Source organism: Neodiprion pinetum, chromosome 2, assembly GCF_021155775.2.
Source record: "Neodiprion pinetum isolate iyNeoPine1 chromosome 2, iyNeoPine1.2, whole genome shotgun sequence".
Classification (NCBI taxonomy): Eukaryota; Metazoa; Arthropoda; class Insecta; order Hymenoptera; family Diprionidae; genus Neodiprion; species Neodiprion pinetum.
The window spans coordinates 13748779-13775638 of NC_060233.1; the positions used below are offsets into that span (position 1 = coordinate 13748779).

Sequence of the window (26860 nt, forward strand, 5' to 3'; positions counted from 1 at the left end):
ACCATATCTCCCGTCGATGGGTGTGAGTATGCAATTAGCAGTTCCAACACGTGTGATTCTTAGCCACCATAGACATTTTCGTATGCATTCATTCGAATAGCGACGGAACAGAATTTTGTAGTTGATTAATCAGTGTCGCGACAACTTGCTGAATATTCTTCAATTGGTGAAAATTAGACTTTCAGCAAATTATTTGTCGGTGTTCAGATCAGACAATTGTTGAATTTTTCGTTGGGTTTCAAAACATTATAGATCCATTGGACATACCTTCATTGAAATTTATCGAACTAGACTAGAAATATTTTCTGTCATTTTAATAAGAAACATTCAATACATCAGGATTTTCCACAAGTTTTGGATTGTTTGTCAACCGTTGACCGTTGGAGCACAAAAAGTGGTAGATATGCTACATATGAATGACTTATCGTCCGCCAAGTGGTAATAATAATCAAATCTTGTAACCATGTTAATAATTTTGTTACATAACTATTTTCACTCGTACATAAAACGTTACTCATCATACATGGACAAATTACAGATCTACGCACCCGTTACGAACTCCGAATATTTTTCTTTCGTGATTGATAAACAAAACTATATAGGTTAGCAAGTAATGAAATTTGCGAGATAGCTGTTGTTAGGGAAAAGTTCATCTCGTTTGACCAATTTCAACATCATGCGACTTAAGGTCGCGATTATCATTTAATTTAATTGCTTTAGTACCATGTGTAATCAGTGCAATTAATTCGGGGTTTCATCGGTGAAATTAATCATGATGAGTGCCGTATTCGAATTTTCTCCAGTAATTTGTTTCCCCTCCCCCTATGCCCGGTGCATTTCATACATTTTAGATAAATCGCTTAAAATCGCTGAAATGATATTGCGTTGGGAAAAAGTATTTTCAATTATTTTTCAAATCGGGGTAGACTGTAATCTCGCCGAACAAGGCTGTTACATAATTACGATCGGATTTCGCTTCAGGTAAGCTTGTTCGATCGTTTAATTATGTTTCTCGCCTTGTTCTTAAAATTTTACGTATAATGCATACTTGGTATATTTCGTAACGACCTGATACAAGTCACTTTAAAATAGCCGAGATATCTTAAGATGGTCAGTTGCATAAAAAAAAAGTATTTGAAGAAGTCTTCTCTTTTCTTTTATTATCGTACATTCTTTGAAGTATCGCAATGGAAAACATCCACTCAAATAACAAAACACAGTCTTAGACTGTATGTAATTCATCAGGAAATTACACATAGAAAAAACATCTCAGAAAAAATTACAGCTTTTTATTATTATATGAAAGTATGTCATTATACGTCGTTTACAATCGTTGATATATTTCATCATGTTTGACATTTCATTTGACTATAGGTAGAAGGATAGCTAACGTAGATACTCGTGTTGGAATTATCTACTTTACTACGATGTTTCTCTGAAGAAATTCTGAAACATTCAATTTTCAAATGTGTATACTTTCGTCATACGATCCACATGTGTACCATCTAGATGGCCACAAAGCCCCGTCACTCTTCCTTGCAATGCAGTGCTCATAGCTAAAGCGACAGATCTTTCAGTCCATTCGAGGTCGAATGCATTATGTTTAGTTTGAATGATCAAACGATCTTGACTCCAAAGCACCCTGAAATTGTCAGAATTAGATAACGGAGTGTCACTCAAAAGTTGCAGTCAGTTTCATTAGACGTTTATATTCACCGTAAAATATAATGAGCGTCGCCTTCCAGAACAGAAAGGCCATTTTCATGGTCGATCACCTCGCCATCAACAGTAACTGTAGGAATGGTATCGCTAGGAATAACTTCTACTGTATGATTGGCGACACTCATCAATAGACCCATCTTTCTTAGAGGCTCAATTCGCTTGACAAACACCGAAAACATGTGTCTTTCAGAATCGCCAGTGAGCAAAGTCCATTTACTAGGAAGGACGAAGGGCATGATCCCACCATCCGTGTTTATCAAAACCTCAGGATAAATGGTACAGAATTCTACAAAAACACGAGGATTCCAAGTTTACAGCGAATCACTAACCACGATTAAGAGTGTAAACCAACAAACTGAACTTACTGATATTATTGTTTCGCAATCTGACCAGTAAATCTTGGGAGAAACGAGTGTTATCCAACATCTCGATCCACCTGCTAGTGTCACCTACAGGAACAGCGGTGTACCTTTTTTCGTGCATGGGAGTGCGTACATCCAAATTCATACCTTCGTCACCCAGAGGAAATTCCGCGGCTATCTTTATTATGCCAGCTTCTGTATGGGCAGGATGTTGTGTTGCGTACGGCCACAGATTCACGTTGATCACATCGTCCATCCAGTAAATCATGCTCTTAAGGTGCTCAGGTATCTGTAAAACAAGTAATTAATTTGGATGTCATTTTTCGATCTAGCTATACTGTGGATAAACCGAAAACCATATTAAGTTCAACTCCCAGCTTACATTCTTGTATTGCACAGTGTACGAGTATTTTCGGAGATAGGAGTGGAGAATGGCCTCATCTAAACAGTCGCGTGTCCTTGGTATCATGAAACTTTCGGCATACAGGTAAACAGGATTTTCGATATCCTTCTGGCATTTTCCGTTAATACTTGCATCCTTCAGCGCTTCGATTTGTTCGCTCGACATCTCACCCTTCATATTTATAATTACCGATGCGTCATCACGGACACACATTGTCGACGCAGAATCCTCCGTTTCCCCCATATTCATCATCAGTTTACCAATCGTTTCTTGTTTTATGGTCAGATTTCGATCCAAGAAGTCAACATTTGATCCTGAATAAATTTTGTGGCCATCGATGCAAATCTGTAACATTCTATATTGTAGTTACTTACATCGGTAGATCATTGGTTCGAATATTGAGTGAATATGCATAAATAAATTTGGATTGGTCTGGTTTAAAAAAATATCGGAAACCCTTTAAATTGAATGTCCAACAAACTCTGATTCCGATGCAAAATGCATAGTTAGTGCAAACTGTTTCAAGGTGTAAATAATATCCTGCGTTAACGATCAATATGGCTTTAATAACGTTGATGAAGATATTGTTACATGATACAAATATGAATATTGGTTCAAGTACTGTACGTAAAGTGTAAGTAACGATGAAATATAATCGAAGTGAATTGGTTTACGAATTTCACGCAATATCAAGAGTACTACTCTGCTGCAGAATGTTTGACAAGATCCAAAAAGTACGAGGTAGTGTCACTCGTTGTCACTTTAAACCAGAAACGTGTATCGGCACTAGCGAGTACCGATTTATAAGGGATGGGCAAAAAATCCTCACCAAACTTAAACATTACTGCGTATACCTTGAGATCTTTTTGTCCTGGTATAGTCCTTGTCATTTGAATTCGTAACTGATTATTAACGTGCCCTTGCGTGGTAGCAGCGTTAGCGTTTATAGACCAAGAACATAACGGAACATTCGTCGACACAGTCTTAGCTTCTAGGGTTCCACGGAGATCCATCTTTACCCCAGGGAATAAGTTCAACGTTTTCTGTGTAGCTTCTTCAAAGTTTACGCGCATGTTCATATCAACCTGAAAGTAAGTACTCGGTAATTGCGTTTGGGATGATGAAATTTTGGATTTGTTTTCACAAGACAGTGACTGTAATTCCCAATGAAGTGCTTACCACAGAAGTTGGGTAGACGATACTCGGTTCCAGTTTAGCAAGATACCCGCAAGTTCCAAGCTCGGGATTGATGAGTCCATAGAGATAGTATTCTCGGAGAGTCATAACTCCCAGAAGCAGCGAATTATCCCTAAATGGACATAGAATAGTTACTGAAGCTTGGATTCGGAAGTGTCAAGGCCAATGTGAAGTTGCAATATGTAACTCACATTGTGTTTTTGTTTTCCTTGCTAAAGATTTCAGAGACCATATCAAATCTCGATCCTGGACGAATAATTCGCTCGCAGTCATACTGGTGCATGCTGAAATGTAGTCCTGTATCTTTAGAGTCAACGTTCACTAGGCTTATGTTTTTCTTATGCTTCAGACCCCTGGTAATCAGCTCGGCAGGGTGACACATTGGACAATGCCGCTCGAGCACGCCTTCTTCAGCTCCAATCACCATCACATAGTTCTTGGCATGTGACCGTATTCCAGAGACGGAATATTCTGTAAGAGGCAGTCTAGGCAAACTTATTTTAATATTTTTGGCTTCTTTGTTATAGCCGATGTTCACTGCAATGGGTAGACTGGTATCAAATGCCGATACTCGTCGAATTGCATGCCATGTATCAATAATTGGATTGTAGACTTCCATTGAGTAATATCCATGCCGCCAATGTCTTATGGAAGATTCAATTTTCACGTTTAACGGTGATTCGGTAACATTACCGATTTCAACCTTTCCATTCATTATCTGCACGCTGGGAATTTGAGTGTGAAAAACAGTTGGCAATCCAAGGTCATTTGGCACATGCTGAACGTATAGTTCATCAAATTCGGTGTGCATTTTGGCAAATGATAAATCATTAGGTTCAGACATCAGTCTTCTTATGGTATTTTGCATGTTCGTTAACTCTTTGGCATCAAAGTGACAGGTGTATATAGTACGGTCCTGAATCATTACAGCTATTTCGACGTGTACTGGCTTCTTCTGCGGCATGTCTTTGTTTGCCATGTTCAACACATTGTGTATCTCTTCTATATGAATAAACGGTTTGTCCATAGCACTGCCCCAGATCATGTTCGCAATCACATCATCAACACCTTCAACCCGGAGCCACAACTAGATCACAACAAAAATGATTCATTATCATGCTGGAGACAAAAAAAGAATCTTCAAAACTCAAAGATCGACAATACGTACCGTTCGATGGCTCACAGGCCTGCGATGGTTAAGCGTTTTATATTCAATTACAGCAGAAGATGGATATCCAGTATGTTCGTCAGCAGTCATCATTAGGTTGAAAGATTCCCCAAAACCCAACTTTCTGTTCTCAAAGTCAACAGTCCAAGAACCGGTAAGTATGCCAGAGACTGGTCTTACTCTAATGAATCGTAAAAGTTTGCGAGCCATTTCCTTCATAGGTGCCATGCAAGGATTCATTGTATTTGACAAACTCTTCATAGTCGTGTAGTGAAAATTGTACAAATGCTCGTTCTTTTCATAGACCATGAACCAGTAAAGATTCATCAGCCTTTCCATACGGGGTGGTTGTTTGATCAGAATGGTGTACGCACAAACCCTCAACTCCACAGGTAATTTCGTGTTCGTCAAAATTGGCCAATAGAGATTATGAATATACTCAACGTCATCTGATGACTCCAAATTGACTATCATTGCATGAAATCTAAGATGGTCAGGCCTTTCGGATATCATTAAATCACCGCGAATGATTGGTTCTAAAACCTCCCGTGCGCCACCAATTCTAATATTTCTCAAGGCGTGCAAATAGACCATTTTCATTTCGTAGGTAGGCTCACCTGTAATATTTTTTATTTATTTAATTATTATTGAGTCTCTTGATACTGGAATTCGTTTGCTTCTCCATACTTACTTATCACGTGGTCGTAATAGTGCTTGACATAACGCTTAACAAGATCCGGATCCATGCTGCGATGGTACTTCTCTGCGTGCTTGTAAGTCTGGTAAATCATAGTAGCGAAACAGAGAATACCAGTCCTATGGATTCCCAGTGACTTGTCCGAGGCTTCACCAGGGTCCGCCAGGGTGATCAGACTCTCCATTTCTACCAACAACGTTTCCGTAGGCACACGAATATTGTACGGTAGTTTACTCAACATGAAAATGGCCATTTGAGGTGTGACCTTGTGTTTTCGTATCAAGTTTCGCGTAAGTAAGCATGTTGCATCAGTTCCTGCATGAACGATCATATGCAGGAATACTGTCCTGTTGAAACATTGAAAATTGAACTTCATCTTATAACTACTACTATTTCGTCCAAAGAATACCTTGCATTTATTGCTGCTGCATTCAATATACTACTCTAGTAATATCCTATGAAAATTAATGGTGTACTCAACTTGCAAAAACAAAGGTCAAATGCTATTTCATTGAGAGTACGTACCTAACTTTGTCTTCTTTAGTAGAGGAATCTGCTGCAATATTGTTGAAAACATGTTCGAGAGACGCAAGATCCATGTAACTTATTGTGTTTAAAATGCGGTTTATTGTCTGCCCGTGTTTTATTTCCGGCGATGTCATATCCAAATTATTTTCAGTCATGTAGTCAACAGCTTCCCCCAGCATCTTCATTAGTTGCGTAGCCACATCATCAAGATTAACGACGTGACGTCCGTGGGTAAGATCCAAACCGGCACGAAGAGCATAGCCATGGTGTGATCTTTTGAACTCAATATCGTTCAGCAATACCATTCCTGTCACGTTCAGCTTGGGTACCAAATTATTTTCGAATGGAACCAAGGACATCAATTCCATCGATTGGCTGTAAGTGATACCAAAAAATCATCTTTATATACAAATATCATCTGAAGATAAAGTCACTCGTGATTTCATGACACCCTTAATTACTTTGCAAGAATATAGTGAGCTTCGGTTTGAGCCTTCCATGGGAAATAATTAAGGACTCCGTGGGCAACCAACGTCTTAATCAGAAGATCTTTTCCGGTATGTTTTATATGAAAGACCCTTCGACTAGCAGCAGACATTGCATCCTGAGAAGATAAAAATTATTTTGGGTACGTTTCACCAAATATTCACGGCATAAAATGTCAGTTTTAATTTTTCGTTTATTGAAGTATTTTTCCCGATCGAACTATATCGGTGCTCGTAGTCTCTGTAGTAATGATTTCCGTCTTACCTCGTCATCGATCAAACAGCTCTCTGTAGACTCCTTGGAATTAAAGGTATGTTGATCAAACTTCTTACAATTCAATGGATTCATCATTTTTGTCACAGTGAAGTGTCCCTCTTCAAGGTCCAGTGTACGGTGGACATCGTAGGCAACGGCACACTGGCCGTATATGGAATTCTGGTAGTAACAACCAAAGAGAACATTATATCGAGAACGAATGTTCCCCTCAACTGTTACCTACCTCTCTGGTAAGAAAACCATGCGACTTTATGGGCATTTCAAGATGCATCGAGGAAAGGTCCAACTGAAGCATGGAAGCAATCGATTGCTTCATATTTCGAGACCATCCAGCTTCCTGCTCATGCACCATCAAGCCTTTCACCTTGAATTAAAACACAGTTATTTTCAAATAATTTCAAGGATCGCAGAAGTAGATAATGAAAATAAGTTTGAAAATTATTTCTCTGAATTCTTGACCCACCTTGCCGTCGTCATCAAAAATGACGATAAAGGGATCGTTGATCACTTCGGCGACATCGGGAACAGGAAGCATATGATCCGTAATTTTTTCGAAATGTTGAATCTCGCCATTTCGAACACCGTGTGTAACATTGAGAGTAATGTGAAAGGCATTCTTCAGACTCGGATCACTGAGATGAGGTGTCACATGCATGACACCGCCAATTACGAATTGAGAAGCATAAGGAACGGGTTCAATATTTCCTGCTTTTACATCCGCATAGTACTTGTACGTTGTGACTTGGTCTCGAGGGAAAAGACCTGTGAATAGAAAATAAGATCGGTAAGCCCGTTACACCGTTGCGTTTGCAAGACCCACAGGTAACTGCATCATGTACTAACCTGGTAGCGCCCTCGCCAATGCGAAACAGGCAAGCAGACCTACAGAAACCCAAAATATGTTTAATTTCACTGAGTTCAGTGGTCGGAAATAGTGAAACTCCATCGTGAGTGCATATCAACATTAAGGCAACATTTGAAAAGAATCGTGACGAAAAATGTTCGTGAGTTGTTTTTAGTTAAAGAAACGAGTGTATATAAACCATCAGATGAAGAAAACGGGTTTGCCTTTGCTTTTTTACTTACCTGCGACGAGCAGCAATGGTTGTCTCATGGTGAAAGACTAATTCGCAATTGCAGTGCGTTTCCTTTTTATATTACAAGATACCAGCCTGATAACCCTGCGAACACTCCGAGTCATCTGCATCTCCAGATGCACTCTTACAATCGCATGTAGGAGATCCAAAAGTGACCGCTAATTAAAAGAAGAGACTGATGAGCTAATACGCTGTTTTTTCGAAACCAGCCTTCATTTTAATGTGCAGTGACCGTGACGATCGTACAAAAGCAATATATTTTCTTCATTCCATTATTCCGCATAGATTACTAATTTTTAAATATAAAGTCGTATTATACTTAGACTTTTACTATATAAGCAGTGAAGCTGGTGAAGATGATTTCTATGACAAACTAGAAAAAAGGCAAATTGTAAAACGTTATCGAAAATCATAGTTTTTTTGTAGTATTTTCAAAGAAAACTACGATTATTCATAAATATCTATGAAAATTAACAAATGAAAACATGAGAAATAGTTCCGCATACATTTCGAGAAAATAAAACAAAAAACTATGAGAAACTACCACCGTAGTTGAACGGAATAGTTTCTTTCGATTAAACAAACCAAAACTACATCGATCTACGAAAATCTGAGCTCGAAATTCGAAATGCTGAAAAGCACAATTTTTTGTAAACTCTATGAATTCTCATTAAAAGAGTACGAATTTTTACGAAATTTGTGATGATTGACAATTTTAGAATTCAATTTAGTTCGATAAGGTTACGAATATATATGAGAAAGTATAAAATACTATTTTTGAGCCACCGCTAGATGTCGCATCTCTCTCACAAGGAAAACTTATTGCAGACAAGTCAAGTTCCTCGCAAAATTCGGAGCTACGTCCGATAACTGATCTTCTCATTTTCTGATTGTGATTACGATCTTAGGGGATTTATAGAATCTGCCGTATACTTTCAACTCGTCTTATCCCAACAGCTGAGGATTATGAAAAAAACTAACATATATTATTTTATTAAACCAGGAACCCTGGTGAAAATAATTCTTTGAATTAAAATTATAATCTACGAAGAAATGCGAAAATCTACGAAAAAATACCAATTGTTACGAAATCTGAGTTCAAAAACTCATGTAATTATTTTCATCAGAGGAAACATATAATAATTGGAATTAAAGTCATTTTTCTAAACTTCATCTGTTTATTTATTCAAACAGTTCAAATCCAGGAAACGAATTTGTTCACCTTAGATTTGAACATACAATAATAAGAAATTCAATTGGAATTCTTAATATTTGTAGGCTTCCTAAATTGTTTAATGGGTTAACAAAGTTTTTGAAACAAAATCAAAAGCACGTATATTGTCTGCATTGGTAGTATAGCTGCAATCGGTCGATAACAAAGTGTTACAAAAAATTAGTTGACTAAAGACAAATATGCACGCGCCATGACAGGGGTATCATCTTTCGAACCCATTGTATCTGTATACAGATATATTTCACAAGACTAAATGAACTTGATTCATTTTACACCAACACGCTGCTACTCATAGATACAGTAATCAAATGACCATATCTTCGGTTGTTTCGTTCTGCTGTTATTGTAGTCTCGCTGAGATAATTTTACAAATAAACTCTTTTCTTGGTTGGTCAAAACCATGGTCATATCCTTCACTGGACTAGATAGCCGGAAATTAGGTCTTTGAATCAAAAATTCCATTAGGTCCGTCAGATGAAACGTCGAAAAAGAACTGACACGTATTTTTTCTTTTTTCAATTCAATGTTTATTAATCAAGATATAGCAGTTCGAAATTGACGCGTGACGTCACAATGTGCACAGATGTAGTTATACTAGAATGTGAACATTATGACGTCACGCAAATTCAACTTACTATATATTTGTTATTAAACATTGATGGAAAAAGGAAAAAATATGTACGATTATGTTTTGTCATTCTATCTGACGGACCTAACGGAATTTTTCACTCAACGACCTAATTACATTATAAAATTGTTTACGAGCATAACTAACGCATGAACAATAAAATTGAAACTTATTTAGTTGATTTATCAATTAAACCAAATTTATTTATAACTCGTATATAGGTATAAAACAAAAATATTTAATAACAACAATGCATCTGGCTTGTGTTACTCAATTTCTATTACTTACCTCACGGAAAAAAAGCTCAACTTGGGTGTAAGTTCGTACCCCCAACTCATAGATAATGCTAATTTCCCATAAGAAAAAAGTTAGTGGTGCGAATTGAACCCAAGTTGGGTTTTTTCCGCGAGGGTTGAATAATACAATTCAAGTAATAAAGACGGCACCATATGACAGGGCTGAATTTAATAACGTTAACGTATCGAAACGTCGAAACAAAAATTATTATTTTGCATCTCTCGAATACCAGTAGAAATTTAATTTACAAAATTTGACAAGGAAAGGTATTGAGATGTGCCCCCCCCCCCCCCCCTTCCCCCCGATTTTGTTTATTTTGGAATATGTCATGCAATTGATTGCATGCAAATACAAGCAATAGTTTCTTAGTTATAAATAATTTGTTACTTTCAACCCCTGCGATTTTTGACCATTTAACCCCATGGTAATCGGACAAAATGCATTTTTCATTATTCGCCATGAGAATCACCATCCAATTGGTTTAGTTTAAACATCTCAGCTGAAAGCATGCGAAACTGAAAAACTACCACTGGGAATGCCCAACTCTGGGGATTGATTTCGCCCCTTCAGACTATTTTCCGCAGATAACAAAACATACTTATCGTTTAGATGTTGATGAAGAATAACATATCCCAAAATGAAGGAAATCGGGGGCTCGGTGGGGGGGGGGGGGAGGGGGCACCGGCACCTCAATACCTTTCCTTATAAGTTTGTTAATGCTGCAGTAATGGTTTACTAAATTTCAAGTAATCCTAAAGTTGCACAATAACGATTTTTTTCAAACATACATCGCTACATTAACGTTACAAATTTCAGCCTGATACAATATGTTAGCCTGATGTTTAATTGCCTGTTTTCCTGGCACTAAATTTATGACTACATTATCACCGTTGAACTTGACCCCTGGTAGACAGATACACAATACAACCTACTTCCCATAAATGTGCAGTTTTTCAGCATAAACATATTTTATCACCAACGATATTTATATTAATTTATAAATAGTAATCACATGTTTTTCCAGCGTAGTCACTCTGTGGTAATAACACTCCACAACCAACTTACTCATATTTTACTTACGTATTGTATGTATTCCATTGTAATCTCATTATGTGACTAAGGATCATTGAATGTTACTGAATATTCGAATTTTGAAGCTGTTATATAAACCGTCCCAAACCACAATAATCCTTATACTTTGAAAGACAGTCAATGAGATTCCATGGAACACCAATAACCGTCACTGTTGTCAGTTTCCGGCTGAAATTTGAGAGTTAAACTCATTGATCCTCTTAAGCATTGGTAGTTCATACTTTTTCTGAGAAACTAAAGAATGAATTACAGCAAACATCTAATGAAAAAAGAGAAACACATGCTCATCATTATGTAATATATAATTTATTACACTAAATTATTACAAAAATAATTTTTCATTTCTGTTAAAGCTTTGCTACGGTGTGAAATCTGGTTCTTAATGTCCTTGGGCAATTCCGCATAAGTCTTGTCGTATCCGACTGGCTGGAAGCATGCGTCCCACCCAAACTCCCTCGTCCCTCGTGGATTGACTATAACCCCATCAGTAATACCTCTAAAAATACTAACATCGCCATCGGGATCACCGTCACAGTATCCAAAAGTACACACTGCTTGAGCTGATTTGTCATTCCAAGCAGCTAGCATTTTGGGGAGACCATCAACACCCAACTTTTCCATAAACCACTTAATATATGGCCCGGGGAGACCGTTCATTGCATTGAAACACAAAGAAGTATCTTCTACCACAACTGGGCCATTAACTATTCGCGCTGCAGCTCTGCACTTATCCTTGCATATGTCATCGATTTCTCCTTGATATTCAGGTAGATCAATCTTCCTGCTTGTGATGTCTCTCGGAAAATTCTTTCCTAAAATTGCTATCACTTCTTCAAGCTTCTTCGCATTTCCAGTTACGAAAACTATCGTCTTTGACATTTTCAATCTTCACGGTTAGCGCCCTGAAACAAATTAAGTATTCCTCCTAAAATCTGATTCAAAATCTTCCTGGTATGTCTAATATTTCGCTAATCAGACAATAACAAAGGACAATATATATGCAAGTCGGTTAGCTTGGATAAACTTTTGACACGTGGTCCTCTTTTGTTGGCAACGCTGTTGGCCGTAAAATGACGTAATAATAATAAAAAACCAGTTTTCAAACGTGTGACGAATTGGTTAGTGACAGAAATTCATGTATCTCATAGCTTACACGTATTTCTTTTTATTTTCTCTTACTAAACCATGGAATATTCAACAGCTACTTTACTGATAAAAACCAAATACTTTCTTGGATGTCTCAACTACAGTCTCAACCAAAAAGTATGGAATAGGTTGGTACGACGAGTAAGAGCAAAAGGCACACTTGTTGCCAACATGAAACACGCAACACAACTTTCCCTAGAATAGAACCAAACGACGGACATTTCCATTCAGAAACCTCCAACCTAGCTGGTATCACGAAAAGCCGAGCGTTGGAAATCTCCCTACTCATCTCTGGCAGCACTGCTGCTGCGTCAAATCACTAGACAGCTGTTAGTAACATCTAGAAAGTTACTAAACTGCTGCTGCTTTCTGCTGCTCATGAAACTCCACCTTTACACTGTGCAGACTGCAGTGTGCAGAGCTCGGCAGAGCCAAGTTGAAATTGAGAGCCTGTGTCATCTGTGATCTGTGTTGACTGTTGAGTATAAGCGGCAACTAATCTATTTCCAACGTTTGTGAAATAACTGATCAAAAAATGCCGAGTCAAGAGGTCTCCACAGCAAAAGTAGTGGTTCATCCACTAGTTTTATTGAGTGTAGTTGATCATTTTAATCGCATGGGAAAAATTGGTAACCAGAAAAGAGTTGTCGGCGTATTATTGGGCTGTTGGAGAGCCAAGGGAGTATTAGACGTGTCCAACAGTTTTGCAGGTTAGATTCTATCCTTTAGTTATTTATATTATTCTACCACCTCTGGCTGCTTAAGCAGGTGAACAAAATACTCTGCAACTTGTTATTGAACTCATTATTGAGTAGTTTTTATACAACAATACAGTTATTTTTGCAACTTCTAGTCCCATTTGACGAGGATGACAAGGATAAATCAGTGTGGTTCCTCGACCATGACTACCTGGAAAACATGTACAGCATGTTCAAAAAAGTTAATGGTAAAGATTTTTATTGAACATAATTCATATTCCTTTTGATTGGACCCAACAAAGAATTATCACCAATCTCTAGTGATGCAAGTTAATAGAGTCGCCGATGAAAAAAGCGAGCGCTGCCAAGTCTAATACTACTATAAATTTCTGACTCTTCAAAGATTATATCCACGAATGTTTTTCACTGTGAAAGCAATGATAGCTCCGTCAAAGTTTCTTATTGTTAGACAATGAATTGGCAACAGCAAAAAATGGTAGTATATTGCCATATTTTTTCAGCGGTTGATGCTATGATATCTTGATTTCAGGTTTTGAGTTCCTTGTATTCTAATTCGTCAATAAGTTTGATTCTATTCCGACATGGCTTTGCAAGAATAATCGATTGCGCAAGTCACTAAGGGCCTAAAATTCCATAAATACTGAAACTTATTTGAATTGCCGTTCTTTTGTTATTGATGTCTGTTCGATTAAAAACAATTCGACTAGTGGCCCATTGATTATATGATGCATTCAAAAGATAACCCTGCATCGCTATACAACATGTACCTAACAATATTTGAATTCATTTTAGCTCGTGAAAAAGTGGTCGGCTGGTATCATACTGGACCAAAATTACATCAAAACGACGTCGCGATCAACGAATTAATCCGTAGGTATTGTCCCAACTCAGTACTGGTCATCATCGATGCCAAACCCAAGGACTTAGGTCTTCCCACAGAAGCGTATCAAGCTGTTGAAGAAGTCCATGACGTAAGCGTCTTACTCTAGATACATCGCAATTTATGATTTTCTTAAATCTTGTTCATTTATAGATTTTCCTGCATCAATTAAACCAACATTGTCTGTAGATCTGACTAATTTTCTATGATCTAAACTTTCTTATAGCACACTCAAAGAAGGTAACTTATCATTACTGTGCATGCAGCAGAAATAACAAAGTATTTCGTCCCCATGATTTATATTACCATTTACCAGAACTGTCAAAAGTCTTAATACAATTACCAATTCACTGTAGAATATATTAAATTTTGCTAACCATACGATAAAAAGGTGGCTCAATTGACGTAAACGGCCTAATGTAGATGAAAGACTCAATTATACATACTATTTGCTTGAATCAGGATGGATCACCAACTTCTAAAACCTTTGAACATATTCCGAGTGAAATCGGAGCAGAGGAAGCTGAAGAAGTTGGAGTCGAACACTTGCTCAGGGACATCAAAGATACCACCGTCGGTACACTCAGTCAAAGAATAACGAACCAATTACTTGGATTAAAAGGACTTCATGCCCAAATTCGAGAAATTAAGGACTACCTTATCCAGGTTCGATCGATCTATGTTTCTACTACGTATTTCTCACGTATAGCTCATACCCAATAACACCCGATTATATCTTCATTGCAAATAACAGGTTGGCAATGGGAAACTACCGATCAATCATCAAATCGTTTATCAGCTACAGGATATCTTCAACTTGTTACCTGACATGTCACAAAACACGTTTGTCGATTCACTCTATGTCAAAACAAATGATCAAATGCTGGTAGTTTACTTAGCAGCTCTTGTCAGGTCAATCGTAGCACTGCACAATTTGATAAACAACAAATTAACGAATCGAGATGCAGAGAAAAAGGAGACTGATAAGAAAGAGACGAAAAAGGATGAAAAGAAAGAAGATGAGAAGAAAGATGAAAAGGAAAAGGCAAAAGTTAAATGATTTATACATAATAAATGGTGTTGAATACTGATAAATTATTTCACTGATGCAATGAGTAATTTGATTTCGTCGCCTATGTTATTTTAAACCAAGCCGAACTCATTTACGACCTAGACGGAATGACACCACAACTTAATCTATTTTCAATAATAATGTTATTACTTTCCTCGTTACAATGAAAGTGATCAAAGTGAAATGATGGAAAATTGTAGTTTCTCGCAGAAATACGCCTTAATATTACATCGTTAGACTTTGATGTATTTAAAACAGCGATTACGAAAAAGTGTAAACAGAACGTGTTTTTTCTTTTGTTTTTCGAATTAAATGTACTCGTATCTATATGAGAGTAACTTGAAACTCAAGATTCTCAAACGTTATTAAATTCACGCAGAAGTTTCAAATTTTACTAATTGTAGTTTTGTTACTGCTGGTTTGAAATAAACCTAAATGTTCATTAAGCGCTTAGTTCGTGTACATATTCCTCCTGACCCGCGAATTACGTTACTTCATTATCGATTAATTTATACACTGATTCTGAAAACCTCCAAACATTCTTTTCAACTTTTAGCCGTATTGTAACAAGAATAAATAGAACGATACCATCGATATAGCCGTACTTTTGTGATTCACAACCAGTATACATGCCCCACGAAACGATCACTTACAGTTTTGCTCTCACGGAACATGTTTTTACGCTGCAGCGTAAACGGACCTTAACTAACATTGTATTTTATAATAAACGTAACTTTCTTGACTAATTTATTATTTTTCTATCGTTTCCTTCTCTGAATCCAAGGTAATGCGCATTTCTTAGTCTCATATTTGCTAAGAAAGCCGTCGTGAAAATCAAATCTCAGCGAACTTAACTCCCCGAAAAAAATGATACCATTATAGCGGACTCATACCAATCTAGCTACTTTAGCCAAGCGATCCATTGATTGACTCATAAATTGCACGCACGGAATATGTATTTCAATGCTAAATATAAAATTTGTCAGATTATAAATGTGAGGTCAAAACAGGATTCCGGCCAAAGTCTGCAGTTGCCGATAGAATATATTCCGCAATATTATGCTCACACTAATCTACAAATTATTAAATAAGTCACAGGTGAGAGAGTGATCAAAATTTTAACGTGGTCAGCACCACTGTCGACTAATCCTACATAGGGTTCCAAGATCGTGTCATTGTAGTGTTGAAAATACCAATTGAAAGAACTGTCCTCTATTATTCTTACATTATCGTCGTTGCCATTGATTTCTTCCATCAACTTTGGTGTCGTGTCGTCTTTTGAGAATTTATCTTTGTCGGCTTCCTTTTCGTTATTGTTGAGCAGATATTCTGGTAATAATTTTTCAAGCTCTGGTGACATTTGATTATTTTGATACTGTTCTGCTACAGGAGTGAGACTGGGTGAGGAAACTTTGGTGATTGTTGATCGGCCCAACGGTCGATAAGGTGGTATTTGTCCACCAGGTACCAATAACGCAGACAAAGGTGATGCTTCTTTGTCTCGAGTCATAGAAATCATGTACGGCATTCCGGGATGGATCGTTGTCAGGATTGTCTCGTGTTCCGTTGTAGTTACCGGAGAACCTGTGAAGTAACATTTAATGAAGAAGGTCATGAGATTAACAACAGATTTTTATTAACTGTGTTAGACTAACCGGTGGCTTCAAGATCGTCAGGCTTAACGGTGGTTATCAGACCAGATTGCACAGCCTGCTTGGGTTTCAACCAATCGCGAAAATTCCAGAAGCTGCTTTTATCCCTAATGCTGGCAATGGATGCTCGTACTGTAGTCGGTGCCTTATTATCTTCTGCGGAAGAAATATTCAGTAACTGGGTTGTGCTGGAACTTGGAGTGGTCCAGACTATCTTACTGGCGACTTCGCCGTTAGCACCATTTTCGTTGGTCATTGAATGTAGATTTTCTTCTTCGTTGATTTCCGACGGTACCGACGTTTGATCGATTTCCAATTTCTTCGTAACTTTTTCAGACGACGATGTTATGTTTACATCCTTCGTAACATTGATCGAAAATCCTCTAAAGTCCTTTGACGTCAATAAAGAGGGAACCGTTACATTTGATTGTTCTTTAACGGAAAGCGTGAGACCTTGTAGCTTCGATGTATTTTTTTCACCCCTATTTCGATCAGGTAATTTCTCCGTTCGATTTTGTGGTCGATGGGATCCATCTGACGAGGTCGAATACTTCGCCGTCTGCGTTTGCGACAACTGAAAGCCGCCATTCTGACTCTCTTTTTGTATGGTAACATTTTTATTGGAGAAGTACGCGGACCTGTTAGTTTCCATCTGATACCTAAGCTGTGGGTCAACTATGGGAATAAATCCGCTCTGACCGCGAGGCAACGGGACGAAGCCGCCTCTGTGTATTTCCGGCTCCGTCGGAGGAAATAAGTGTATACGACCTCTCCCAGGCTGGTTGAAGGAGTCGCTTTTTCTGTCGGCTTTTCTTCCTGAATTCCCCCACAGATTAAAGTTCAGACTGGGTAGCGGCACGCCAAAGAACGTAAATCCAGAACTACTCGGTGACGGGGGGACATCTTTGGTTGGCATGAGTGTCGTTCTGTTGATTATGTTTGCGGCACCAGAACCAGTGGCTGCGTAGATCGTTGGCGTTCCACCGGTCACAACAGAAGGCGTTTCGGAGGTCATTTGAAGACTTGCCAATTCCTCCGCCGACGCAATGGTTGTCACAGTATCGGAGGAATTGTCTGGGGTCATGGTACTAGCATTTTCATATGGATAGTCAACGTATTCGTCGTAGAAATATTCTGACTCGTTGGGAAGAGGGTGCAGCGGTGTCGTACTGCCCTGTAGGTTCATCCAGGCAGAATTTACCTGTGATGTCCCAAACACTGTGGCAAGAAGATTGGCTTGAAAATTGTCATGTTATGAACTTTATAATCAGGAGACAGCAATCACGATTCACTCACAAGAGGTGGCATCAATCATTTCGGCTTCACATCCGGGCACCGTAGGTTCGATTTGTCTTTCCCTCTGGCAATCTTGTCGAGATAATCTTACCTCTCTGAAAAGTGATCCATCAGCACAACGCGGCCCTTCTGCTGATGCCTGCTGCAGCCATCCTCTCAACCACAGCATTCCACAAGCGCAAGACAATGGGTTACCTATATGTTGGATGAAAACTGTTTTAGCCAACCATACCAGACATCGTGAGGAATACGATCAGAGGAAATTAATTCTATACAGACAGAGAAAGCATGGCATTGGTTGAATCCACCAACTATAGAGAAATAGATGTTTCTTCGATTCAAAAAAATGCTACTTGACTCAACAAAAATGAGGTCAGAACAATAATTTGTGTTATCAAGTGAAAGCATATTTATTTTAATTAACAAAACATTTCGATCGCCATGTTTGATAAATTCAACCATTTTACTGTTGCGTGTAGCATGAATTGTAACAATACCATCAATGTCTAGAATCGCTATGTTAGATCTTAATCTTTTGAATGCATTTTCCGCCACAGAAGCCATCCTGTTATGACGAAGACTGAGCACCCGCAATCGTGGCATGTCATCGAAAGGCGAACCTTGAATAGCACAAATTCTATTGTTGTCGATCTGCAATTCGAAAATGAAAACCCATCAGTAGGTAAGTCGATGCGTAGAAATGACTATGACTATTATTCATGTGCTGTAAAGTATTTCTAACCGGCGGAAATAAAACAATCAATGATTGCGTACTTTATTATGTAGTTTTCGAAAGCTGATCAGTAAAGGCGCATTCGTCAAATTGAAAAAATCAAATATATGGAATAAATATCTAAACGTGCAACATGAGGAATATTAAAAGTATCGTTCCAAATTCGCGTCGTTAAGAATCCCGATACTGCTCTATTCATTCTAACAATAACCATAATAGTTTCAAGGGCTTAGTCGTTAAACCTCGGAAAACACGATTGTATACTCCATGACATTTCTTCGTATTTGGAAACTGTTTGCCTCATTCTCTTTGAGCTGATGGCAACGTCTGGACATCGTTAACAAGCATACTAAGAAGCCGCTATTAAAGTAATGAGTTATAATTGCAACTTGAAACAGTCCGAGATTGTGAAAGTATACTCAAACACACCTTCAGTTCAACCAACCATTCCATGGCTGCTAAACTCTTACTCGATACACGTGCCACACGATTATGGCTGAGATCCAACACTTCTAACGAGTTTAGATTTTCTAGACCTGAATTTTCAAGACTAGGTAGCAGGTTGTGGCTTAAATTGAGGAACAACAGTTGAGGAACATTGATGAATGCATTGTTAGATATCTCCTCGATGCGATTCTCTTGGAGCTCGGCACTTTGAAGTCGAGGTAGTTCCACAAAAGCACCGTTTGGTATCATCTGCAAGTTATTTTAACTATCATAGAATCGTGGCCATATGAAGATGTTTGATTGAGGTATGTGACTGAATACCTGGAGACGATTTTGTCCCAATCGCAGTGCTATGAGCTCCGGCAGAGCCCTTATGGCGTTTCTCTCGACAATCTGCAAGTCATTGTTCTCCAAATCGATAAGAGACAATCTCGGAAGTCTATTGAACGCACCTTCCCTCAACTCTTGAATTTTATTCTTTACCAACCGCAGTTCAAGCAATGAAGTCAGACTGCTGAGAGTTTCCGGTGATAGAATATTCAGCTTGTTGAAACTCAAGTCAAGGACTTGGAGGGCTGTTAAACCGTGCAACGACCTTGGAAGTTCTGTCAGAGCGTTGTGCGAAGCGTACACCTCACGAAGGTCTCTGCAAATTAATTTCAGATTCAACAGTTGAGTATGAATTCATGTACGCCGTGTGTAGAGCTGACTTGAAACTGTCTTCAACATCTGAAGTAGCTATGAATACCGAACAGAAAACTTCTTTATCTCTGTCATGGTTCGGTTACGCACCTGTAAAGAAGGCGTCACGCCAACCTGCCCCTCGAGGAGGTAGCGTCGCGACGCACAACGCGCTCCACACTTTCTAGGTGCTGAATTTTCAGTGACGTAACCTTCCCACTCGGTTAAGTTGTGAGTGAAACCAATTTTCTACCGCTATGAATTACTAGAATACCTTCAGCCGCAGCTCTTTCAAAGAGTCAGTTTTCCTCGAGTGAAAGTTTAAAACTATTTCAATTTTCCAAATAAAAATGCGAATGTATACTTAGGGTTTGGTCAGTCCCACCTACCGAGTATTAGCAAATGCCGTATGAGGTATTTGCGCCAATCTGTTCCTGGTGAGATCCAAACGCTGCAGGCGAGCATTACTTTCAAATAAATCCGGTCTGATTAATTCCAGTCGATTGCCTCTCAAGTTCAAGTCAACCAACATCCTCAGACCTCGCAGGCAACTACCGTGTAGAGAAACCAGCCGGTTATCTCGCAGGTCCAACTGTTCCATCCGCGAGAGACCGTCGAAAGCTCCGTCCTCCATGTGTTGAAGAGCATTATAGCCGAGCTTCAGTCTCTTCAGATTAGGCAAGGTACTCAGCGAGCCTGGCGGTAATCTCTTTATACCGTTGGCACTGAGGTCCAGTAATCTCAGGGCAGGAAGTGCCAGGTATGGGGACGATGGCATCGGCAGGTTCAAAATTTGGTTCATAGGCATGTAAAGGTACTCGAGATTACGTGGCAGGCCGGGTACTATTTCAAACAATCTATTCCAACCCAAGTCCAACTCGTACAAATTGACAAGATGTTCAAAAGTCCGAGGGTGAATCATGGCCAAGGCATTACCAGAGAGGTTGACATGCTCGAGGGCAGGATTGGCAAGGAACGAAGCTGGGTCGACGATACCGATGGCGTTTCCGCTGATATCTAACCGTCGCAGACTAGGTAGATTAGCCAACAAACGTGGCTCCAACATTCGGAAGTAGTTCTCGGCCAAATCTAAGCCCTGAAAATAATTTTGAGGGTTATAATGGTATTATTGATTGCATTACATTCTTTCTAAGAAAGGGTATTTCACCTTCAAGGCTGGTAAGTTCCAAAGAGGTCCTTCCAGCATATTAGACAACGAATTGTTGCGCAATCTGAGCTCTCTCAAAGCTGGCAGAGCAACGAACGCCTCCATTTGAACCATGTTGATTCTATTGTGATCCAAGTGCAATCTCTCGAGAGTAGAATGTCCTCTGATAGCCCCAAACGGGATTTCTTCAAGTTGGTTGTAACTCATGTCCAAGAATTTCAGGTTTGGTAATGCATCCAAAATTGTTCGTAGCTCAGTGATATGGCCCAAATCGTTGTTAATGAGCCAAAGTTCTTCTAAGCCACCGTTCCTCTGGATGAAAAATTCCGGATGGATTCTGTGAATCGCATTGTGGTTCAGATCAATGGTCCGCAGCATCGGGACTCTGTGGAAAGCCCCAGAGAATATCTCCGATATCCTGTTTCTGGATAGGTACAACTCACTGAGCGTCGGTAACTCGACAAAGGAAGCCTCTCCCAAACGACTGATGTGATTTCTGTCTAATCGCAAAATGGATAACCTCGGCAAATCTATTATTGTGCGTCCAACCATTGTAGCGTCCGCGATAGCGTTACCGACTAAAGAAATTTCCTTCAATTCCGGAAGTCCTATCACCGCTCTCGGGTGGATCCAGTTTATTGCACATTCGCTTATGTTCACTAAACTCAAACTTTGGAGATCCTGCAGCAATCCAGACTCCAGTCTGGTCAACCGTTGACTTCCGAATATGTGAAACTGTTCAAGACTTGGTAAATTTCTAAAGTATCCTGGCGTCAGTTCCGCCAAGGATGGGGAATTAATTTGCAAGTATCTTAGCTTCGGGAGTCCCGAGAATTTCGGCAGCCTTTTCATCGACCTGCTTTGCAATGTTATGGCCTCAAGACCACTCAAATTATCGAGGCTGTCGACCGGTAGCGATCTTAAGTCTGGTTCGACGATAAACAGCTCGAGAAGAGAGTCGTACAGGCCGTCGAGCCAGCCCGAAGAAACTCTCTCGAGTCTATTATTTCGTAACATTAACCGTAGGACTCGTAAATTGGCAAAAACTTTCCCTGGCAGGCTTGGCAAGTTGTTGTTTTCCAAGATAATCTCGTCGATTGGCCGCGCAACGTAATGACTGACAGCGTCCAGGCCCTCAAGAACTTTGGGCAACTCGCTGTGACTGCACCTACAAATGGACCGAATAATCTTTGTAGATTGTCAATTAAATGAGTTTCATAACAGCGTTTCTGTCAAATTTGATCTTAAAAAACAATTCAGGCCATGTTTACCATATCTGAAACTCCATATCTCTCGTCGAGCACCTACAAGGTAAGATTTTTTCTTGCGGAGGACAACCATATTCACTATCCAATAATTGTCCGATTGTCCCATTCGAACCCAGACCCAGAAAACACACCACGAGTAGGAATTGATATATCCTTTTCTCCGGAGGTTTGCCCATCGTTCATATGGATGGTCACCTCAGCGTTTGAGGACCCATTAATCTATAAAATTAAACAACTTCGTGCAATCAGAGCTATTTTTGGAGAACGGTAAAAATACACTTTGTTACGCGTCGGCGTCCTTAGTAGAAAATTACAGATCTTATTGTAGGGATTAATGCAATAACGCAGCCCTTGAGTGTCACAGGATTGTAAAGCGTATTGCGTCACGGTCACAAGCGACAAAATTGTCGCGGAATACCGGAAGGCCCGACTTGGAGCGAAACATGGACCGCTACGACAATCATTTTACCGCAATTATTATCACGCGTGCTTGCTTCCCACGATGTTATTTCGACATCGTTACATCTATTTCGCTTTGAATATCTCACACACTAACACAGGTGCGATTGAATTTACCCTGAAAGCTAACACTCTTCATTACGATAATTATAAAGATTAACGGTTGAAAGATGCGCTGTCATACAGCCCCTTCAATTTACAATTTCTTATAACACATTTCGTACTTTCTCATCGTACAGACAAGCTTCGATTAAAAAAAAAAGTATACTTTAAATCCTTAGCTATCAACCACCTCGACTTTTCATATCATATTGTAATCGATCCCGGTTTATTGCACATCACTAGAATAATATTCACAGATCAAAAATTTCCAAAATCTATGTTTGTTAATGATGAACTAAGTAAAATCTATTGATACCACAGTGATTTCAACTTTCTACGGTTGGATTAAATGGATTTCGTAACATCGCCGCCGAGCCCTAAGGTGAGCCGGCCTCAAAACGCAACCGAACGTAAAAAGTTCCGGACTCCGAGTAGCTGAGAGCTACAATAAGACTCCTCCGATGTGCTCCTATCTCAGATCTATTTCGTGATGAAATTTATCTGGTATCAAAGTACCTGTACTGTATACAATCTACGGTTTGGCAATAGACAGCGTCGCCGACTTTCCCGGAAACGATATACGCACGGTTGATCGTTGATCAGTGCGAAAATCCCAATTAGAATACCACGCGGAGAATGTGGTGCAAAAATTTCACTAACAGTGATACGTGACATTGAACCCAAGACAAAAAACTCCCTTTCACAGGAACTGATGCTTTCATCCTGTAGAGCACACTTTGCTATTCGCAGTAGGTAATTCCATGCATCAGTTAACCCCTCATCAATAGCCATTTTTTGTTGTTTCAAAATTGAGATTGAAATTGCCAAGATGTTTTTATAATTCGATGGAATTTTCGAACTTGGTTATTTCTATTTGGTAATTACGTTTCATATCCATTAATTGATGTTTTTAAACGTCATTGTACAACTCATAAGATCACCGTACAGTGTTAGCAATCCTGAGGATGGCGCCTATCGTACCGGGGACGTAATTTTATATCATTTGAGCAAAAATTATCGCATTTTTTAATTATATTAAATGCACTATTGATGATGCATAGAATATTTTAAATGTTATCATCGTAACCGCATATTTCAACCAACGCTCAATTTATTTTTCGTTTTGTGATCATCTCTTATCTCGGTCACCCACAAGGCGCGAAAACTTACGGATTCAAAATTGTTATTATTTTTTTTTTTTTGAACTCATAACAGATCCAGTTCCGATTAATCAGTTGTTTATTAACATGAATAATCAAAGTACAATAAATATACATCGTAAATCATCTATCATCGTCTGTTTCTCTTTAATACATAACCGTATATGTATATATTTCTTTATAATATAAGTATACTCCTTGAAATAAGAAAAATTCAAGTACTCTTGAATGTCAAAAATATGTTGGAATGGCTTAGCTCGTAGTAGTGAGAGACAACAGCCGGAAATATTTCATGAGCCTTCCTAGAGTTGTAAATTTTAACTAAATTTCGTTTTATTTCATGTTTTCAGTCGATAGTCAAAATCATCATGTATTTGTGTACGATACTGTTACGCGATCGTACATAGGTATGTTGACTAACTGTGGTAGTTGTACGGTTGCTAACACTGGTTGTATTACCGCATGGTTGAAATATCATTGATCAATTGTTTTTTTTTTCCAGGGAAACGTGTACACAAGTCATGTTCGCCAATATCAGGTTACAAACGAACAATGTACAAAAATAATTCTTTATTTCAGTACAGATAAGGGGGTTTGAAGGAACTGAGAATGGCATCTGAATTACTTCAGTCGTAATTTGCTACATATAACGGTTTTGCAATATTTCACAGTTTTTGACTGAAACTTTCTATTCGTAAAATTGTTACATTTTTTTCACACAACTGACACAAGTTAGCTAAGTGTCTTTTCTTAGAAATCTCAGTGCTGTATAGACATTTGGACACACTCCTCAATTTTCTCTAAAAATCTTTCAACCACATAAATACTCGGAGCTTCTCTACAAATTTCTGAACTATACAATTGAACATCCGGCTATCAGACCAACAGAAAATATTGTTGAATTGGATAAGGCAGGGTTTACCTGTGTGCCTGAAGAGTGTATCCAACGTCAGATTGTATTAAACGGGTCTGAAGCGTCAGCACAATTGTAGGAATCCTCGTGAGATCAGATTCTTCGTGAATTTTCGCAAAACACAATTTTACTGTGAAATTGACCCGAGTACCGAGAGACGTTCTGACGCGTGCTTCTCGAGTTAAACTAGTGCGAAATAGAAATACGGCAAAGAAAGAAGAACACCGAGTGTGGTGGGCGGAGGAGGAGAAGGATTGCGAAGTGGATATGCATCCACCGTAAAGAGACGCTTCCAGGAAATCTTCCCTTTCTCCAAAAGCGTCGCTTAGGTCGTTAAAAACCTAAAACTAGTTATTTTTAATCCATCGTTTGGCGATAAACTCTTATCACGATCGTTACAAAAAAGCGAATTGTCAGGTTACGCAGTTCGTAATTGGCACTCCAGAAATACTCTGAAAATACTGCTTTGTAACGCGCGCATAGATGGCACCTCTATCGCTCATGTTTATGCCCAACTTCTCACAAGCGCCGACATAAGCGATGTTTCGATGTGTTACACATCGCTGCACTCTTAATATTTATACAATCAATTTGTATCATCCCCTTGCAAATCCACTTCTGAAACCTAAGCGTTCCAGTCGAAGAATATTGACGAAACATGTCAGTTACACGTTATCGTGAAACTTAAAAAACTGACTGTACATACCTACAGGTGTTGTTACAGTTCTGATGACGAGTCATTTCTGCAGCATTCCTGCAAATTTGATCCTGGAATATTAGTAACAGATTCGTAGAGTAATTTTTTTACTTCTATTTGTTACATTCGCCGGCAGTAAAATGGATTATGGATCCTAAGAATGTGCCGGCGTCGTTATGTGTGTTTCAATATTGTGATAAGTCACTCCAAAAAACAATTTGGTACTCAGGCACAAATAGTTTTGTGTTTACGTAAGACTGTTATGTTACAAATACAACGGCTCTCCAGGCAATACGTGGTATCCTTGAGAGTTTGGGACTTTTGCAAAACGGGACAGCTGTACCTATGATAATTTTTTACGTCGTGTCCCTTTCACTTGTCAGAGTTAAAGGTGGTGCGTAATTATATGCACAAGGCCCGTTCAGTCGTATGAGTTCAACCAACCAATCAGGCATCATTCGCAGATTAATTCTTCCGTCGAGCCTCCGCCGAGCCTCCTGATTAATGACAAGAGCTTATTTTTCTCGTCTGGATACCGCGTAGCTATTCGATCAACATTACGATTAGAAAATTTGCGTCACAGCGTTTAGCTACCCATACTATTTATTTTCAACACCGATTGAATTTGAAACGCAATTTCCAACCGCCAATGAGGAAAGTGTAAAATGTTATAATGCAAAAGCGAACGGCGGAACATACTCTATTACGTTTGAAATGTCACAGCCGTTTGGTAAACAACTTGATAGATGTTGATTCTTTGATCAACAATCGGTTGCAAGGATGAATCAATATGCTCGAAAATTCATAAAAGACGATTAGTATATTCCCGGATGCAAATATAATATGACGTAATTCAGCAGATCGATAATAATTGATTAGACTGAAGCTGTCTTGTATAATTTCGCACATGAGTAGCTTTTATTTACCATTATGTAAAACTCCAAGGTCTCATGGAGATTAGGTTTTTATAGTATGCATTTACTATTTATAAACGTTATTCTTAATTAATATTAGAAATTCCACGACCATAAATTTTGTCGATTGACTATCAAATTGTGCAGGATTTTTGTTTTTTTAACTATCAGCACTAGCGGATGCGATTCTCAGATCTATGATCATAAAATTAAACGCCTCCTGTTCACTGATTATGCTAACATCAACCAATATGATTAACAAAAAGTAAACAACGCAGCAAAAAATTCAACCTGTCGCACCTTTCTTTTTCTTTTAACCAATCACGAGATGTGTACGAATTCATTATTTGAACGAGTATCTTACAT

The 26860-nt window shown here is 38.7% G+C and overlaps 4 protein-coding genes across 4 annotated transcripts; 1 reads left to right on the plus strand and 3 right to left on the minus strand.

Moving 5' to 3' along the window:
* Nucleotides 1–1269: 1269 nt before the first annotated feature.
* On the minus strand, nucleotides 1270–7999 carry LOC124213391 (vitellogenin-6-like). The gene is made up of 16 exons (XM_046614698.2): nucleotides 7926–7999; nucleotides 7683–7721; nucleotides 7303–7601; nucleotides 7063–7203; nucleotides 6828–6998; nucleotides 6539–6681; nucleotides 6075–6452; nucleotides 5544–5896; nucleotides 4853–5469; nucleotides 3876–4771; nucleotides 3667–3796; nucleotides 3342–3572; nucleotides 2467–2832; nucleotides 2088–2373; nucleotides 1717–2008; nucleotides 1270–1642 (listed from the first exon to the last, which is right to left on the minus strand). The coding sequence occupies exons 1-16, from the start codon at nucleotides 7951–7953 to the stop codon at nucleotides 1456–1458; spliced, it is 4557 nt and encodes a 1518-aa protein (XP_046470654.1). The 5' UTR covers nucleotides 7954–7999; the 3' UTR covers nucleotides 1270–1455.
* A 1217-nt stretch (nucleotides 8000–9216) lies between these two features.
* Nucleotides 9217–12495, minus strand: LOC124213394 (inosine triphosphate pyrophosphatase). The gene is made up of 2 exons (XM_046614702.2): nucleotides 12341–12495; nucleotides 9217–12089 (listed from the first exon to the last, which is right to left on the minus strand). The coding sequence occupies exon 2, from the start codon at nucleotides 12064–12066 to the stop codon at nucleotides 11497–11499; it is 570 nt and encodes a 189-aa protein (XP_046470658.1). The 5' UTR covers nucleotides 12067–12089; nucleotides 12341–12495; the 3' UTR covers nucleotides 9217–11496.
* Nucleotides 12496–12740: 245 nt separating this feature from the next.
* Rpn8 (regulatory particle non-ATPase 8) lies at nucleotides 12741–15750 on the plus strand. Its single transcript, XM_046610305.1, has 5 exons — nucleotides 12741–13043; nucleotides 13187–13279; nucleotides 13845–14023; nucleotides 14395–14598; nucleotides 14687–15750. The coding sequence occupies exons 1-5, from the start codon at nucleotides 12869–12871 to the stop codon at nucleotides 14990–14992; spliced, it is 957 nt and encodes a 318-aa protein (XP_046466261.1). The 5' UTR covers nucleotides 12741–12868; the 3' UTR covers nucleotides 14993–15750.
* A 192-nt stretch (nucleotides 15751–15942) lies between these two features.
* Nucleotides 15943–25228, minus strand: atk (artichoke). Its single transcript, XM_046610304.2, has 10 exons — nucleotides 24893–25228; nucleotides 22253–22468; nucleotides 20982–22149; nucleotides 20203–20909; nucleotides 19454–19778; nucleotides 19115–19381; nucleotides 18450–18603; nucleotides 17953–18147; nucleotides 16660–17874; nucleotides 15943–16588 (listed from the first exon to the last, which is right to left on the minus strand). Exons 2-10 carry the CDS (start codon nucleotides 22423–22425, stop codon nucleotides 16068–16070), a joined length of 4725 nt encoding a protein of 1574 aa, XP_046466260.1. The 5' UTR covers nucleotides 22426–22468; nucleotides 24893–25228; the 3' UTR covers nucleotides 15943–16067.
* Nucleotides 25229–26860: the final 1632 nt, after the last annotated feature.